The following is an 18,191-nucleotide window of genomic DNA, read 5'->3' as shown; positions in this document are numbered from 1 at the left end:
TTAAGCTTGATCTTAAAAACATTTCACAATCAACATGCAATACAAAATCAAAAAAAAAGAAAAACGGATACATTTTTTATTGAAGCTTAGGATTATTTTTATGAAACGCATCTCATACCTGCATTCTAGACACGAATCTGGTAATTTTTATGCGCGCTAGCATGAAATGCATTTCCACATTGGAGGTGGTTTTCATTACGCATTGATGTTGCATGCCACAAACGTATGCAACATATTTCAAATGAGTAAAAGAACACACTCCGAATAAAGAAAGCAGGTATTTCGCGTGCCACTAATTCTGGCAATGCTGCCACACTTTTGAAAGACACATACCTACACGTACAACCAGCTAGAGGTGAATGTGGATAAGAGCACACACATCTATGATATTGGGTCAGCGTAGGCAGCAAAAGTTATTACGCTGATTAGTTGGTTGTCGCATGAGTGTTGCACGAACCATTAAAAATGCATTAAGTGCGCCAGCTACAACAAAAAGTATAAATAAATGGCAAAAAATATACAAGTGAAATGGGAACACAAGAATTTTAAAAGCACTGAAATTTAGCTATGCAGGCAGTGAAATTCCTACACCCACTCTCCCACACACAAACATATACATACATATTTGTGTGTAACATATGTACATACGACAAGGCTGACAATACAATTTGTTCAAACAAATACTGACCCAGAAACAGTGCCCAACCATTGAAGCAACTCAACAGCGAACTGCAAGTAAGCGTTCGCTTTTCTATCCTACAATTGGCATTCATCATGCGCTAAGCACTCTCCGACTGAGCATGTAGGCCAACATGACCGTTGCCATGTTCTCTTATGCAAGTGCTTGTGTCATTTGCATTAGATAAGCGTGCTGGCTAAGCCATTTCGACGGATCGACGGATCGACGGTGTACATCGCCATCGCTTTACACAGACAGACGCACAGACAGCTTTAGTCAGGCCGAGTAGTTTAGTGTGACATGCAAGTTGTCATTCACATTCTTAAAGCGGCAAGAGTGTCGATGTATGCCACACTCCTCTATGTTATGTGTGTGTGTGTGTGTGTTTGTATATATTCAATGTGGCACAAAAAAAGCTTCAACACTTGGCCACTGTCACTCACACGAATTGTACGCATGCCACACATGCATATATGCAACACACTCCGCACACTTGTCACGCTCCCTCCACGTAAGCTGCTCCTGTCATATGCATGACATTTGCCTTGCAAAAACTGGTTGCCTTCAAGCAATGCAATGCCCTTTTTTTTCGCTAGCTGCCACTGTACGCTGTTTATTTATTTGTATCTTGTTTCATTTGATGTTTCAGTTCCACTTTTTTATTCACTTGCATTCCTGACAAATGTCATTTGTCCATGCCTTAATTGCAACAAAGCATACAATAACTAACACTGCCATGACTACGCCCTGCTACTATTACACACACACACCACCACCACTGTTAGTTACTTGTGTCTGTGTATATGTGTGTTTTTATGTGCTTGTGGCTATAAATTTTTTACGACTTTTCACAGTCAACAGAGTGAGGTTGCGCTTCAGAAAATGTGTATACACGCATACACACACACACTCGAGTGTGTGAAAAAAGTAATACGCGTGCAAAAATGCAGCAAGTGTGTAAAAACTAGTTTGCCAAACGAGCTCATGAAAGTATTTGCCGAAAGAAGTGTGTTGCTATAAATTATCTAATATATATACAACGCTCTTTATTATTATTTTTTCAATTACATATACCATATGGCAGCATTACTTTTTGTTTTTAATTACTCGCCTAATGACAAGCGCTATTTTTTGCCATTGTTGCACTTAATTAATTTTTTTCCACTCAAAACTAGAATTTTTTCTCAACGCAAATATTTTCATTGTCGAAAGCGCCATCGTGTTAAATGCTTTGTTAGAATTGCGCTTTTAATGACAAAAATTGTATGACCTATTAACTTGGAAGCCAAATAATGAATTAATTGTGAATTTTGTGCATTTGTTGCCAAGTAACACTGAGGTGTTGACTATAGAATCGCTTAAATTTATTGGGGAAATTTCGCAAAAAAAAGTAGTTTCTTATGATAAAAAAAATATTATTTCCTTAAAAAATAGTTTTCTATAATAAAAACCTATTTCCTACTGAATTCACAGTATACCTCTGCTCTTTTTAGCGCACCGTATTAAAAAGCACTTCGTTTAACTCACCACAGTGAAAAAGTGTCAAGAGTATTTACCCACTTGTTTCGGCCGACTTTGAACAGTGCAATACTTTACGGAACGCACTTTAATTTAGTTTTGAAATTAATTTTAATGAAATTAGGATAACATTTCTCATCTATTAAGTCAATCATTAGCAAATGTAGGTCTCACTAAATGGCATTTGTAATGCAAATGAAACGACTACTATAATTCCGGCTAATTTTATTATTTGACTTCGAAAAATTCTCTCGATTACTTCAACTCTTAATGATTAATTCGTAAGAGAATATTTTTTCACTACCCAATTCAGTTCATCTTACTGTGAAAGTCAGTTTTTAATATTCTTTTTATAAAACATGTGTAAGAGGTTAGGTTAAATGTTCAATTCTAATAGGAATCTCACTTGGACAGCTTAAATTGCCGGGTCGTTGTAGCAATAACTCTAGAATTCCTATAAAATTGATCATAAAGACCCCCATAAATCGACGATAAATAAAGTTATAAATCAATCATAAATTTTTGAGGGGGTCAATGTCTGTCAAAGTCTACGTCTCCTGATTCGCCGAAAATATGACTGCTGAGTTGTTTCCGCCTCAGTCTTGGATGTTTTCACCTCATCTTCTTTCATACAACTCTCATCTCATACAACGCTGACATCGCCACTCTGCTGTCAGAGTGAATGCTTACCTCCCTGAAAGAAGCTGCACTTTAGAGCAGTACGTCTTTTGATACCTTAATAAAAGCCATTTTTGCCTGAAAAACAATACAATAGTTCGATACCCTAAATTTAAGCTTAAAGGAGAGCTTCTTACAAAAAACTCCACCTCCAACCTTCCCCCCTAGCATCGACCCATCCGTGAAAGAGCTCAATGCACCTCTACTCCAAGGACGCTTGTCGGTATGTGAACGAACAGAACTGAAACAGCCATCAATAGTGGAAATTTACTTTAAAAGTGAGTGGACCGCCTATAGATGTTAAAAAAAATCTGTCAAAAAAAAAATTTTTTTTATAACCTACAAATTTTACCCTTAGGCTAAGCAAAGAAAAAACAATTATTTCGGACGACCCTAATATTATATATATGTACTTTTGTGAAAAAGTAAGTTGAGGTGATTATCGTGGTGTGATGCGCTATAAATTCCTTCCGCCAGGCTAAAGAGTTAACAAAGAAACTTATTATTATTTTTTTTTTATTATGTTATGCGTCATTTGCGTCATGCTTTTCGTCTGAAACGACCGAATATAGAGGCGAACAACTCCAAAACTCGACTCATATTGTTCCGCAACCAGCGTATTCCTCTGACTGTTTCAAAGACTGGAAAAAGCATTAGAAAACATGTGTTTTATCGGACGGTGATTACTGTAAAGAGAAAGAAATTGATTTGGAAGAATTAAAAAAAAAATAGCATATTGACAACAAAAACTTGAAAATAAGAGAAATATATTAATAAATCTTACAAAACGTTATTTTTTTGCAAATATATGATTTTCGACATAATTTAAAATGGAAAAAAATTTAGCTCTTATCATTTCAAATAAATTAACAGACTAAAATTTCTTCCTCAAATGTCGTAGAAAAAGACCGCAACCGCACAAATACCTTTCTGAATGATATCTTTTCGCATTAAATACCTTTTCCAGAGTAAACAACATAACGGTTTATTAAGTAAGAATTTACCACATTATGCCTCCTATCATCCGCAAACACAAAGCACAAACAAGTATTAACCAAAAAACACAAAAAAAAAACACACACACACACACAAAAGCGCATGAAAAAGCCAACCCACACAATTATCATCAATATGTGTTGACACGCACACACTTGCATACAGATACGCAAGTAAAATGGAAAAAGGGTCGCCGCAATCAAAGTGAAAGTGTCGGGCCAGCTGACAGGCGCACAACAAACTTGACACTTTGCATACGTTGCAATCGAACGCTCAACGCGCAACAACAATATGAGTATTAAAAACCAACAACAAAAAAGATTGATGATAATGACATTTTAAGCGCCTAAGCAAACCCAAAGTGAGACCCGAGGCATAAGCCAAAAGTTAACTAGCATTGCCGGTGACGCCTAAAAGCCGCCGGCTCAGTCCTTTCTTTTCCTTTAAAAGCACAATAATAATGCGCGCGGCGGAGAAGCAGTGACAGCAAGCTAAAGCGTGAAATAAGCGTAAAACTTTGAAGAATGAAAAATAGGAGCAAGCATATATAAAACGCATGGCAGAACCGACGAAACATAATTGTAACCCTTGCTTACTTTCTATTTGCATGCCTTTCGCCGCTTTTTGATCAAGTGAAAGAGGTGATTTTGTGCGAAACTTTTGCGCAACACAGCAAAATTGAAAAAGTTATGAAATAAGTTCGAAAAAGCAGCCGCTAAGCATTGGGCGTATGGAGGAAACTGGTGAATGTAGCATGATAAAGAAGACGCTACTGAAAAATCACATAAAGAAATATGCAATACGCTTTTATTAAGTGATCAATATGAAAGCGAAGAAAGTTACAGACGTATATTGAGTTAGCGCTTACAGATTTTTATGTATAAAGATATTCAGCAGTGAATTGAGCTTGTTTAAATCTCCTTACAACTAGTATGAGCCGCAAGCGCAACTAGTCAGCTGTATATGTTACAACCAATCTAGCAGCTGGTAGTTTTAAGTAGCAATACAGAAATAACCTTCGCTATATCAACTGTAAAATATTGGTCTGTAAAATGTTAAGATCATTCGCGTTAAAAATATTCCAAAAATGTTATTAAATTACCTCAATTGCTAAATCTAGATTTTTTAGTTAAAAACAAAAAAAAAAACAAAACAGGCGATAAAACAACAATATTATAATTCAAAATTTATGGTCATTTTTTAATGCGCAATATAATTGAAACATCAAAATAAATTGCTGCAAAAGTGGTCCAATTTAGACTAGTTCAATTCAGACTAGTTCGATTCAGACTAGTTAGATTTCGGATACTCTTGTTGCAAGCTAAACTGTTTTCACAATAAATTGCTGTTTCCAGCTAGGTATTTATATACGCATCTGTGCACTAAATATGTGTGTAAAATTTTCGCATTAAAAATACGCTTTTCAATCAAAGTACTTTTGGATTTCACACGCAACAGACAGCCAGATAAGCTGGAATTAAGTTGATTATGTTACTTTATCTGTCTCTCTTTCTCTGTTCATATTCAAAACCAGGAGGTTTAGATTTTAACCACGAGTAAAGTGCATGTAAGAAAGAGTTTTTCATAAACCGAATTCAATGAGTTTTATTGTAATTTTTGGAAAGTACTTCAAAATAAAAGAAGAAAGAGAAATACACAACTTAAATTCTGATATTTTAAAAAGTTATAAAGGGTGTTCTTTAGACGTGTGGTTCTCAAAGAGACATACTTTTTTTAGAGTTGGTCTGTTTGACAAGTGTTACTTCATTTATGGTATACTCAGACAAACGTTTGCAAATCGTACAAATTAATTAACAAAAACAATGTTGCAGTTCGCTACGTCCAATATTCAGTCAAACATAATCGCTCAGCAGAGTCAGCAATTCGAGCAACATTGGATCGGTTTCGCATCACGTTTTCTTAGTGGATAATGCGCATGCTCATAGACGTCATATAGTGCGCACTAAAGACGCTATTACTGCTGTGGAGCAGAGTCTCGAAGAAGACCCGAATGAGTCCATCCGCTATCGCGCACAACAATTGAAGCTGTGTCCATCCACTTTACGAAAGATTTTGTGGAAGGATTTTGGTTTTCTGGCTTATAAAATCCAACTCGTGCAGGGATTCAAGCCGAATGACTAACAACCGCATCGCAAGTTCGATGAACGGGTCCAAAATGCCATGACCACCGAATTCGTTTTATACAAGAAATGCTTTTCAGCGATTAAGCTTACTTTTAGTCCACAAGTTATTCTTCAGACGCCGTTACATCCTTAAAAAGTAACTGTTTGGTGTGCTCTATGGTCAAAGGGAATCATTAGTCCATATTACAAAAAAAAAAATGAAGTTTCACTCCAAATACTATTGTAGTCCTAATTTCAAACATATATGGTTCATAGATTTGTTCTGTAGCAACAGTAGTCTAAGTATTGTCCAATGATATGGAATTTTGACTTCCCTGTTTTTTTTTTTTTGGTTTTTTTGGAACATTCAATCGTAAGCGATCTTTATTTACTTATATATCATCATCACAACTAAGGAAAGTCAGAATTTGGACAAGTCCTCCTCTTTAGTAGCATTCGAATAACTACGCTATTTTCCATTGCGTTCACCGCCTACTACAACCACTCTCACTTATATTTACATACATATCTATGTATATTTTTTTTCTACATTTACCGTTGTTAGCCAACTTACGCCGTTCACATTACTTAAGTACATAAGTTCTAGTAATTCTTCAACTTAATTTATTTACTGCAAGTCAATTTAAGTTATCTAGCGATTGATGAGCTCCTAGGCTCGCTAAGCACGTACACACAAATGAATCTTTTTGTAAACTTTCACACATGCGCCTACTTCCGGACATGCGAAATGCCACGCAAGTTAAGTGAGCTTGTTGCTTTAATGGCCGTTTCTAGGCGCGAAATTGTTCCCCAGTGTATAATACACGAACTTTTAATGTCAGTGATTTATGTGTATCGAAGTAAGATATTAAACGCACGCACATACTTATATATAGACGCAGTAATAGTTTATGTGTATTTATGGGTCGGTAAGGAAATATGTTAAAGTATCGGAATACAAAAATCAGTGAATAAAACGCTCTCGCAATATGGAGAATGTCTATTTGATTAGCTGGTTGCTTGTAGCCACATAATTGGACTCTTGTGAGCGTTGCTGGAAAATTTGTGGCAAAGTATCGTGCAACAAGCTATTGAATATTGGAAGCCTCAATTTCATAGATTAATTAAGAGCACAAGTGATCCCTTGCCATGTTAGTATAGTCGAACTATTTTAAAAAATTTTAATAAAACTTTTTAATAAAATTTAATAATATTATAAAGAAAGAAAAGTGTTTTATAACTAACAAATTTGCCAGCCACATTATTTATTCTCTTCTTTTTCTTGCCTTTACTTTGTTGCTGTCAACACAAATAGACACCCTTAAATGCTCCATCGCTAGCTATGCTTGTGACAAGAAAGCTTTTGAGTCTTGATCCCCCTAATCATATAATGAGAACCCTTCTAAAGTATGATTAGCTTATGCTGAAGAGAAAATAGTGCATTATCTTTATCTTGCACTGCACATCCACTCTCCAATTTAATCGCCTTATTTCTAGCACATTGTTCTCCTTAAAGTTTACCGTAAAACAACAACGTAGCAATTTCAACAACACTCCGTATAAGCTGTTGGGTTTCTCTAAATTTTGTTGTAAATCCTCTTTTGACCGAATTGGATTTTTGTGCTAAATCGTCAGTGTCTCCCCTTTCAACACTTAAGCTCTGCTATTTAATATTTCGCCTATCAAAACTAATGCTCATTTTAAATTCCATATGCGTAAATCTAATTTGAAAGCTGCAATGGAAATCACTTCGACTCCACAACTGCTTCACTTGAGGCCACTGACTTGCCAACTGCCGTTTCGCCGTCCCTGGGCTAGAGCATACTTCATTTCCTCACACTTCTTTGACAAGTGTCGAAGCGCTGACTTTGTGGCTTTCTGACCACACTACTTATGTACATATGAAATTTATTACAACACAAGTTTATATGTTAAATATTTATATATTGACATGCATACATACATATCTTGTTGCATAGGCTTCGGCTTACGACTTTGCAAACGCTTTAGCATATCGAAGTAGACGCCCAGGCGTTTCTAATAGCCCTTTCTTAGCCCACACACACTTATCTGCCTGTGTTTGCATGTAAGTCCATTTACATAGCTTCTTAACTGTGTGCGTGCATATGTTTGGCGCAAAGCTTGTTGCACTTGCTGCTCTCTCTTATTTACAGTTTATTTTTAAATATTCATGGCATAAAGGATTAAAGGATTTCACTGATTGCAACAGTTTTGACTTGTTGATTACCGTTTCCCATTTGCTGTTTCGTGAGTTGATTTTTATATATTTAAAGATAGACTAAAAAAATGTGTCTTTAAAAGTACTTAGTATCTTTTTAGGTAAATAAGTAATACATAAAACTATCGCTAACTAATTCTCAAACAAGTATTATGACTGTGGTTAGCGAATCAACTCTACGATTTGAAAATAGTAGATATTCTCCCTTTGCATATATTGTATATTAAACTTATAGATAATACAGTATATTAAAAAAATATGTATCTAACAGATGTCGCAATAATCCAAATTTCGAAATTGCAGCTTTCCTTGCTTTCAGAAATTGTAAGAGTCAAGAGAGCTAATATTTTTGAATATCTAGCATCATTTCAAGGGCGCTGTCTTAGGGTGTTTACCTATATTCAGTTATTTTAAACTAACCTCACGAAAGGCACGAAACTATTATACTGATTTGAAAGCATTGAGAGTGAATGTAATAATTATATAATATAAAAAGAAAAAAACAAATAATAAATAAGTAAGAAAGAGTTAAAATATTTTATACTCATACAAGGTAAAGGGATTTTTGTGATTTTCGTAAATATTGTATTTTAATTAAAAGTAGGAAGTTCATATAACATTCATTTCTTAGTAAAGTAAAACCGAAGTTTGAAAGTATTTATATTAGTTATTGGGGGCTAAGGAAGACATTCTCACACTTTTGGCACAAAGGCATGCTGTCATCATATAATATAAATATTTTCCACGAATTTAAATACTAGAATCCACAGATTCAGCTATGTGTTCGGTAATAAATCAGCCAAATGCACTCGGTTCCACATATTTGGTGTCTGGGTCCATGAAAAGTTATAGCCCGATTTCAACAATTTTTGGCTATAAGATTAAATACCTTTAGAGCACTACTTATGCAAAGCTTTATTCCGATATAATCATTGGTGTTTGATTTGTATATTGGCAGTGAAAGATTCAGATGGAATTCAACGTTATGTTATATGGGAAGAAGACGTGCTTCTTGTTCGATTTCGCTCATTGCAGCGTATGATAGATAAGGCTGGTTAGCCTTACATATCAAATTCGGTTGAACTTGGTCGGGTAGTTCCTGCGGAATTCAAGTGAAGATAAACGGCGCCACGCCCATTATCCAATTTTTACAGCTGCTCCTATGAAGCTTTTCCGCATCAACTTGGTTGTGAAATTTAATGCTTTTGGCGCATTTATTTAGTGAGTTGTCACAGTTTAAGTAGTTTTCAACATAACCGTTATATTGTGAGTGAGCGTGGTTATTTTTATTTGATTTTACCCAATTACACAGCATATGAAGAAATGCTAAAAAGACTTCTTCTCATTATGTTTGGATAAGTAGGCTTCAGTAAAACCATTAAGCGAGGCTGCGCCAATCTGAGCAATTTCGTAGATTGTAGAAATGCTTTGGATTATAATCTATGACACATTTTGTAAAAATACCTTGTCAAAAAAAAAGGTTTCCATAGAAGAACTTGAGTTTGATCGGTCAGTTTGTATGGCAGCTATATGCTATAATTGACCGATATCATCAGTTCCGACAAATAAGTAGCTTCTTGGTGAGAAAATAATCAGATCGATATCTCAAAAACTGAGGGACTAGTTCGCGTATATACAGACGGGCATGACTAAATCTACTCAGCTCGTCACGCTAATCATTTATATACCTATAAACTTTATAAGGTCTCCGATAGCTTCCTTTGGTGTTACAAACATCGTGACAAACTTAATATACCCTGTTTGGGATATAAAAATTAATAATTGTAAACAACACAAAGACATCTGACATAATTTTTTTTCTATTTTCAGATGGACTAAAATTCGATAAAGAATTCAACAAATCTCGACAAACAAAAATTGCGCGCTAAGGTTTAAATTGAAAAATCCATTAACAAGATGCTGATCAGAACAAATTATTTGCAAAGCACACAAAAACTGATTAACGGTTTTCCAACTGCAATACCAATACATGTATGGTGTAACAGTGAAGAGTTAGTGTAAAAATTTCGAAAGAAAAATGACAAGCGAAAATAGTTTCAAAGATAAAAGTGAAATGATGAAAATTATAATTTTAAAAGGAAAAAGTCAAAAAAGTCAAAAAAAAAAATGTTAGTGACTTTTAATAAATCTTAAACAAAAGCAAACTTCCCAGTAAAACGGAAATATCCGTTATCCCTTGCGAAGATGACAACACACCGGTGCATCCGACATTTCAGCACATACTACCACGCCCGCACATGTCGCACGCCATCAATATTCCGCCAGTAAACACAAATGTCCGGCCAACGCGTCCGGACCTTAAACCAAACGTGACACATGGCTATGTACTATTATGCTAGTAAAATATCGGCAATCGCTTGTGGTACACGTTGCAGACAAACAGTGTTACAGAAGTCGCGCGGACAACGTGATCGCGATAAATATGTCACGGCGAACAGCGATGACAACAACGCTGGCGGCTGCGTGGGCGCCACTGTCGCGGCTATGGATGAGCATGGCGAACGTGTTGTTGTTGTGGATGGTGCCGGCAACGCTACCAACACAGGTATGACCATATACACGACGGCGGCGGAGAGCGCTTTCGCGACGGCGACGCCAGGTGACGGTGTACGTCATCGGCGTAGGCACAGCGAACAATTGGATGCTTACGATTTGGAGTTGGGGTTTCAGAAGTTCGAGGTGAGAATCGATACAATATTTTAAATATATTACTTAGAATATAATCAGCACCTTTTACCACTATACTAACCTTACGTAGCATTGCATGTACCGAAAAATTTTCAAGAGTTTAAAACTTAAATTTTTTTAAAAAAATTGTCTTTTCCAGTTTAGTTTTTCAAGTCGTTAATAAGCATTTCTTATTCGAGCAATAATATAAAATTACATATACTTTTCCTAGCTATCCAACGAGAGCGAACACTTGCATCACGAACGCAACTCACATTTTATTTTTCAAAAGCAGCATTTCAATATTTGTTCAAAAGCTCAGAAATGACGCTGCATAGTTTCCGGCAAATATTTGCAACCATGTGGCAAAGCATGCTAAGTTCATTACGAAAATATCCGGCTACCTTAAATTTGCATTTGGAAAGCATACATACTTATTTGGGTGTAACTGTGCCAAAGTAGTTACTGTTGTATGAAGTACCGCTACTCAGCTGTAGGCGAAGGAACGAGTTTTTAAACTGTTTTTTAAACTGTGTACTTTTCGACACAAAGTTCCACTGCCAGCTGTGTAAATACCAGAACCGTATTTTTACGTAAATGCATGCATATTCGCTCAATTTATGCTCGAATGTACGTATGTATGTTTGGCGTACCACATATTTGAGTAACTGCAACAAACAGCAACAACCAACAATAAGAGAAAATATTTACAAATTTCAAAAGTTACTGAAGTGCTTGCTCTCGAACTCATTTCGTATGTGCTTTTATGCTGTAGTAATCGTTTTTAGAGAAAAAAGGATTACTTACGCAAATACATAAAAGTGTACATACATGTTTATATATGTAAATGTTTGTACATACATACTAAATATGTAACAATAATAAGTAAATTGAAATGTTATTAAATTGTAAGCTGTTTTCTCTTCAACTGCTCTTGGTTCCACATATGAGTTTACTTACTACAACAATTCGCACTTGTAAAAGAACTTCAACTTATGAAAATACGCATACAGACAAATGACAACCTTTCTGTAAATATACGCTTATAATGGTCGCAGATGTATGTGTGTATCACTACTTGCCTGTAAGAAAAAGCGGAAATTTTATTAAGTCAACGATTCAGATGGAAACATTTAAAATGTTACTCCTAAAATGAGTTAAACTTATATTTAAACTCAAAACTTAAACCTAAACTTAACTTTAAGCTTAAATATTAACTTAAAATTAAAATTAAAACTAATATTTAAATTTAAATATTAATAGAATTAAAATTAAAATTACAACTCAAATTCTGATTAAAACCATTAAATTAAAATTTTAATTTTTTTTTACGGTTAAAATTATAATTTAAAATTTTAATAAATTTAAATTTAAATTATATTAAACTTAAACTTAAAACTTAAAGGTTTAACTTAAATTTGAGTTTAAGTTTAAGTTTGAGTTTAACCTTAACTTAAACTTAAACTTAAAATTAAAAATAAAAATATTTAAATTAAAATTAAAAAAAATTAAAATCTTAACTTAAACTTAAACTGAAATCTTAACTTAAACTTAAAATTCAATCTATACTTAAAATTAAATTACAATTAAAATTTATATTAAAATTTAAATTTAAAATTAATATTAAAATAAAATTAAAACCAAAATTAAAATTTAAATCAAAATAAAAATCACAATTTAAATTTAAATTTTAAATTAAAATCAAACTAAAAATGAGTGTTAAATCTAACATTAAAATTAAAATTAAAATTAAAATTAATATTAATATTAATATTAAAATTAAAATTAAAATTAAAATTAAAATTAAAATTAAAATTAAAATTAAAATTAAAATTAAAATTAAAATTAAAATTAAAATTAAAATTAAAATTAAAATTAAAATTAAAATTAAAATTAAAATTAAAATTAAAATTAAAATTAAAATTAAAATTAAAATTAAATTAAAATTAAAATTAAACTTAAACTTAAATTTAAGTAAAACCTTAACTTAAACTTAAACTGAAATCTTAACTTAAACTCAAAATTCAAATCATACTAAAATTAAATTTTAATTTCAATTTAAATAAATTTTAAATTAAATAAACTTAAACTTAAAATTAAAATTATACTTAAAATTAAAATTTAAAATAAAAAAATTATAATTTTAAAATTTTAAATTTTTGTAAATATACTTAATTTTAAACGTAAACTTAAACTTAAACTTAAACCTTAACTTAAACATAAAACTAAAATTATACGTAAAATTAAAATTAAAAATAAAAAAAATTTTAAATTTATACATAAATTAAAACTATAAATAAAATTAAAATTAAAATTAAAATCAAAATTTAATTCGTTATGTTCTAGCGGGTAAAACTGACACTTAAACTTATAATTAAACTTAACCTTAAAATTATGATAAAATTAAAATTAAACTTAAACTTAGAATTAAAACTAAAATTAAAGCTACAAGTAAAATAACAATTAAAATTAAACATAGTTTAAATATAAATTTAATTAAAGTTGTTGAAACATTAATAAAAATTAAAATGAAAAATAAAAAGTAAAAAAAAACTAAAGATAAAAATAAAATTTAAAAGTATACGAGTATTTAAATTTATAAATTTAAGCTTAAACGTAACATAATAAATCTGAGTTAATTAATAAGGCCAACTTATTCCAACAGGGTTGCCTATATCTTCAAGTACGTTCACTTCAAATTGAGTTATAATTTATTAAACTAATGGCATAAGGCACATGGCAACAAATTTGAGTTTATTATTTACACAACCTTTCCAATTTACAATGCGCACATACATACATATAGCATATACAAATATTTATAAAACATTCATAAAATGGCACTTAACGCAGCAAAATAAAGTTTTACGCTTAACCAAGTTAAACATCACATATTCGGGTATACGCTTGTGTCTGTACGTATGTGTTGGAAAAGTGCATATGTGTAAAAATATTTTGTATATTTGTCAAAGTAATTTCAAGTAAATTTAATCAACTTTATTACTTTTATTTGCATTGTTGGGAGTGAGTCATTTTCATTTTAAATTTGAAAATTGAAAGCAAAAAAATGTAATAGGAAGAAAATGAAAGTCATGCTTTAGAATTTTATCACTTGAAAGCACCTAAATGAAATCAAAATACTTAGTTTTTATAGTTGAAGAGGGAGTATAGCTTTGCCAACAACAGGTTTTATATGACAACAAAGTGGGGGAGACTAACGTTGGCCCACTTTTCTAAGGACATACATGTATTGTACATCTCACAATCGTTCTCAGTTTACCCTATCGCAATATATATGAAAGTAGCAAGATATGGGAACATAGTATAAAACAGTGTTGTTAGACATTACTTTCATACTTAACTTTCCAACGAATCTTGGAACAGTTTTAAAATGTCTACAGTCATTGCAGAAATTACGAGTACCAACTGAACGTGCCTTTGCTTATTTACCTATGGGAAAACTCAAGCTTTTATAGAACTATCGGATTAGACTAAGCTAAAATAGTTCCACTAGTATATTCCTTCTTTAAATGTGAATGCTTGAGCAGCAACTCCACCTAGCAGCTTTATATAGGATATAAAGATCACCATCTCTAAAAATGGCCTTACATTATGAAATTCCGTCAATACTTGCGAAGTAGAGGTATATCACCCGTTGTAGCATATAAAAGCGACTCCACGCTATAAGGCGTTAGAAAAATAATATTATGTACTAAATTACAGTACGACTTTATAATTGTTGACTCAGTATTGTTTGAGGATGAAACTTTTAAATCGGACTGTCAAAAATTTAATCATCTGAAGAAAGCAATTGACCAGAAACAGCGCATTAGGAGAGAAATTGTGTTCCATCAGAACAGCGCCAGAACACACACATCGATAGTGACTCGGCAGCAACTTCGGGAGCTTAGTCAGGAGATTCGTATACATTCGTCTGGCACCGAGTGACTACTATCTGTTCCTGTCTATATGCCCCAATATTCAATGTTCGGTTCCTGTATAACTTAATCTTTTGTTCCTGTAAAAACATTACTTGGAATCACCGTTTATTTCTAGCATTGCACTATTTAAGCTGAAGGGCTTATCCTTGAGAGAAAGCTTTTAGAAACTAGGTATATGAAGGGATTCGAACAAGGACACGACGAAATTCTCTCCTCCTCCAACTGCAATTCTAAAAACTTGGCTCTCTGGGGGGCTTTTTCTCTGCTCACATACCGACGAGGGGTATATGGATGGGGAGGAGTCTCTGGAGAAGAGCAGTGGGTTTTTAACGCTGCTGGTCGACAACTCGCGCTTGTATGACTACTTTTGCTCTAGAGCAGAACGCCGGAAATACACTAAACTATTGTACTTGCTCTTTGCAAATTTTAACTTGCCGCAATCGTAGGGGTTCTCTCTAGACACTGTGCAACAAGCATGCATGCGGCAAAACTAAAAACCTTGTCGGACGCACGTTGTGAAAATTTTATGGAGGAGCGTGAGGTAAAAACAATAAGCACTTTTTCCTACATTGTCCAGCCTCTGCAAGACTAAAGTTGAAACATCTCGTCAGTTTTACCTTCGGCGAACCTGGAGACATAGCCGTAACTGGCATTACCCGTCTCAACAAATCCGTGATGGGTTTGCGATTTATGAGGGTCTTTGTGATCTATATTATGGGTGTTGTTGGTATTAGAACAAATTGGCGTATCAAGCTGTCCATTAAGGTAACCCTGTTGGAATAAGTTGGCCTTATGTTACGTTTAAGTTTAAGTTTATAAATTTAAATTTAAATACTCGTATACTTTTAAATTTTATTTTTATTTTAATATTAAAAAAAAAAATTTTTTTTATGTGTCAGATTCATACTACCTTTTAATAAAAATGAACAGTACTTCATTAGAATAAAATAAACTATACCCTTTATTAAGCAAACAAGCGCGCCAACCTATCAACGGCTGCGTATTTTCCAATTAAATTCCAACTTTCAAGATAACCCTTGATTTATAACCTCAACAAAAAAAGTTCGCGCATAAAATTGGCGCACAAAAAATATGCGAAAAAAAAAATCATATCACATTAATCAGTGGCGTGCGTTTTGTGCACCCTTTTGTGCTGACATTTTGCTACTCATTAATTCATTAAATGCAACATAATTAAAAGTACAGTAATAAATTTAATTTACAATGCTCGCCACAGTGCACAGCGATAAATACGCGCACGCACGCGATATACGCCAAAAGATATTAATTTTAAAGCATATAGCATACATTTAGGCGCATTACAACATACGGGAGATGTGCTACATGCGTTGTTGTCGTGGCAAAGTTTGTAACACTTTGCTGCCACATTTTTGCTTTTGCTTAATGTAGAACAATTTATTTAAAATGCGTAGCGCTATTAAACAGTTACATAATCAAATGTGGCGCAAATGTAACAAAGCGAGAAATGGTGAGCAAGGGGCACAGTGAGTGTGTGTAGTGTATGCGTAGCGTGAAATTGTAAGTGTATGTGTGTTGGTTTGTTGTATACTTAGGTGTTGATGGTTAATTTTTTGTGTTTATGTTTGTGTGTGTGTGTGTGTCTGTACGAAAAACCAACAGCAACAAAAAGTGCGTTGTAGCAACCTCAATGCGTTTATATAAAAATACATGTTGGTCATTGACGTCACGACCTTACTTTCCTGCTACTGTTTTTGCTTTTTGTTGTTGTTGTTGTATGCATAATAAGGCCAACGAAATGCAATAAAACACTTAAATGACTTTTTAATGGCTAAAATGTAATTATTGACATGCACTTAATTATATTTAATTGAAATTGTGGTCGAACGAGCCGAAAAGCACCATTACAACAACAATATTTTCTTACATACTTCACCGTTTGTTGCTGTTTGTGCATGCTTGCATTAATGCGACATTGTTTGCTGTTGTCCACATCGAATCGGCCAACGAATGTTTACATGTTGTTGTAGAAGCGAAAGAGTCTTATTATATACGCATATAGAGAGTGATGTGAGGGTGTGAGGCTGTGAGTACGTTTTAATATAGTTATATAACGCATGATCAAATATTCACAAGCAACAAAACGTATATTGTTGTGGCTCTGTAAGCACCATTAAAAATATTTAAAAATTTAAAAAAAAAACTTAAAAAAATATAAATATATATATTATATAATATTATAAATGATCAGCATGATGAGCTGAGTCGATATAACCATGTCCGTCTGTCTGTCTATCAGTCATAATGTATATAGGCGAACTAGTCTTTCAGTTTTTGAGATATCTATCTGAAATTTTTCACAAGTACTTTTCTTCCCAAGAAGCTGTTTATTTGTTCAAACCGCCGATAACGGACCTCTATAGCATATAGCTGCCATACAAACTGAACGATCGGAATAAAGTGCTTGTATGGAAAACTTTTTAATTATACAAGAAATCTTAACTAAATATGGCATGGCTTAGTGTACAAGGAAACATTATAATATTAGAGCAAATTGTTCAGATCGAAACATTATAGCATATATGTACAAAGTAGTTGATCCATATTCTTGTATGAAAACTTTTTTTATTTGTGGAGGGTTTTAACATTTTTTTCTTATTTTTTTCAATGTATGGCTTTATATACCATAAAATTTTATTAGAAGTAAATGCACAGTACAATATAATCACGTGCCAATCAATAAAGCAAATATCTTAAAAATTATAAAAAGTCTAAAAATCACTAAATTCACAGAACTGATGCTGTCATATATAAGCACATTTTAAGTAAACCGAACAAGTAAAAAAGAGAAGCCTTAACTGAAAAATTTTCAACTGCACCTGTGTATATACACATATATACAAGTATCTTTCTGTATGTATTTGTACAGCTAAATTTACATGGGAATGGTGAAAGTGCTTTATATACAAGCGCTTTGTACAGTTGTGCTATAACAAAAGTCAAATACGAACTTGCGGCAGTAACTGTTGTACCATTAATGCAAATACAACTTGCAATACAATTTGGGTTATGTCAATAAAACTGTACTAGATGCTACAGCGCACTGCTGAAGCCATTAAAGCACTAATTTGGCAGCCATTAGTAGCTAAAATCTACACAAACACAAACACAGAGTGACCCAAATAAGTTGAATGTCAACAACTTTAGTTTTGAAATCGTATAAAAAGCAAATTTAAAAACATGCGGAAAAGTTTTTGGGCAAAATAATGTTCATGATTGATTTCAAATGATGCGTGATGTTTCTTTTAAAGTTATTTTGTTGCAAAATCAAAATTAATTTTTGAAATTTT

General features: G+C 33.1%; 1 protein-coding gene across 1 annotated transcript in view; it reads left to right on the top strand.

Annotated features, from left to right (window-relative positions):
- The first annotated feature begins 10,067 nt into the window (after positions 1-10,067).
- The window catches only part of LOC106619416 (uncharacterized), a 152,743-nt gene continuing 144,619 nt past the window's right edge, over positions 10,068-18,191 (top strand). Inside the window, exon 1 of the mRNA XM_036366519.2 lies at positions 10,068-10,933. Coding sequence (XP_036222412.2) covers positions 10,571-10,933 — 363 coding nt within the window. The 5' untranslated portion in view covers positions 10,068-10,570. The remainder of the gene's footprint in view (positions 10,934-18,191) is intronic.

Source organism: Bactrocera oleae, chromosome 3, assembly GCF_042242935.1.
Source record: "Bactrocera oleae isolate idBacOlea1 chromosome 3, idBacOlea1, whole genome shotgun sequence".
In the NCBI taxonomy this organism is placed as follows: Eukaryota; Metazoa; Arthropoda; class Insecta; order Diptera; family Tephritidae; genus Bactrocera; species Bactrocera oleae.
The sequence above is the reverse complement of the archived record's forward strand: the minus strand, read 5'-3'. Positions and strand labels throughout refer to the sequence as shown.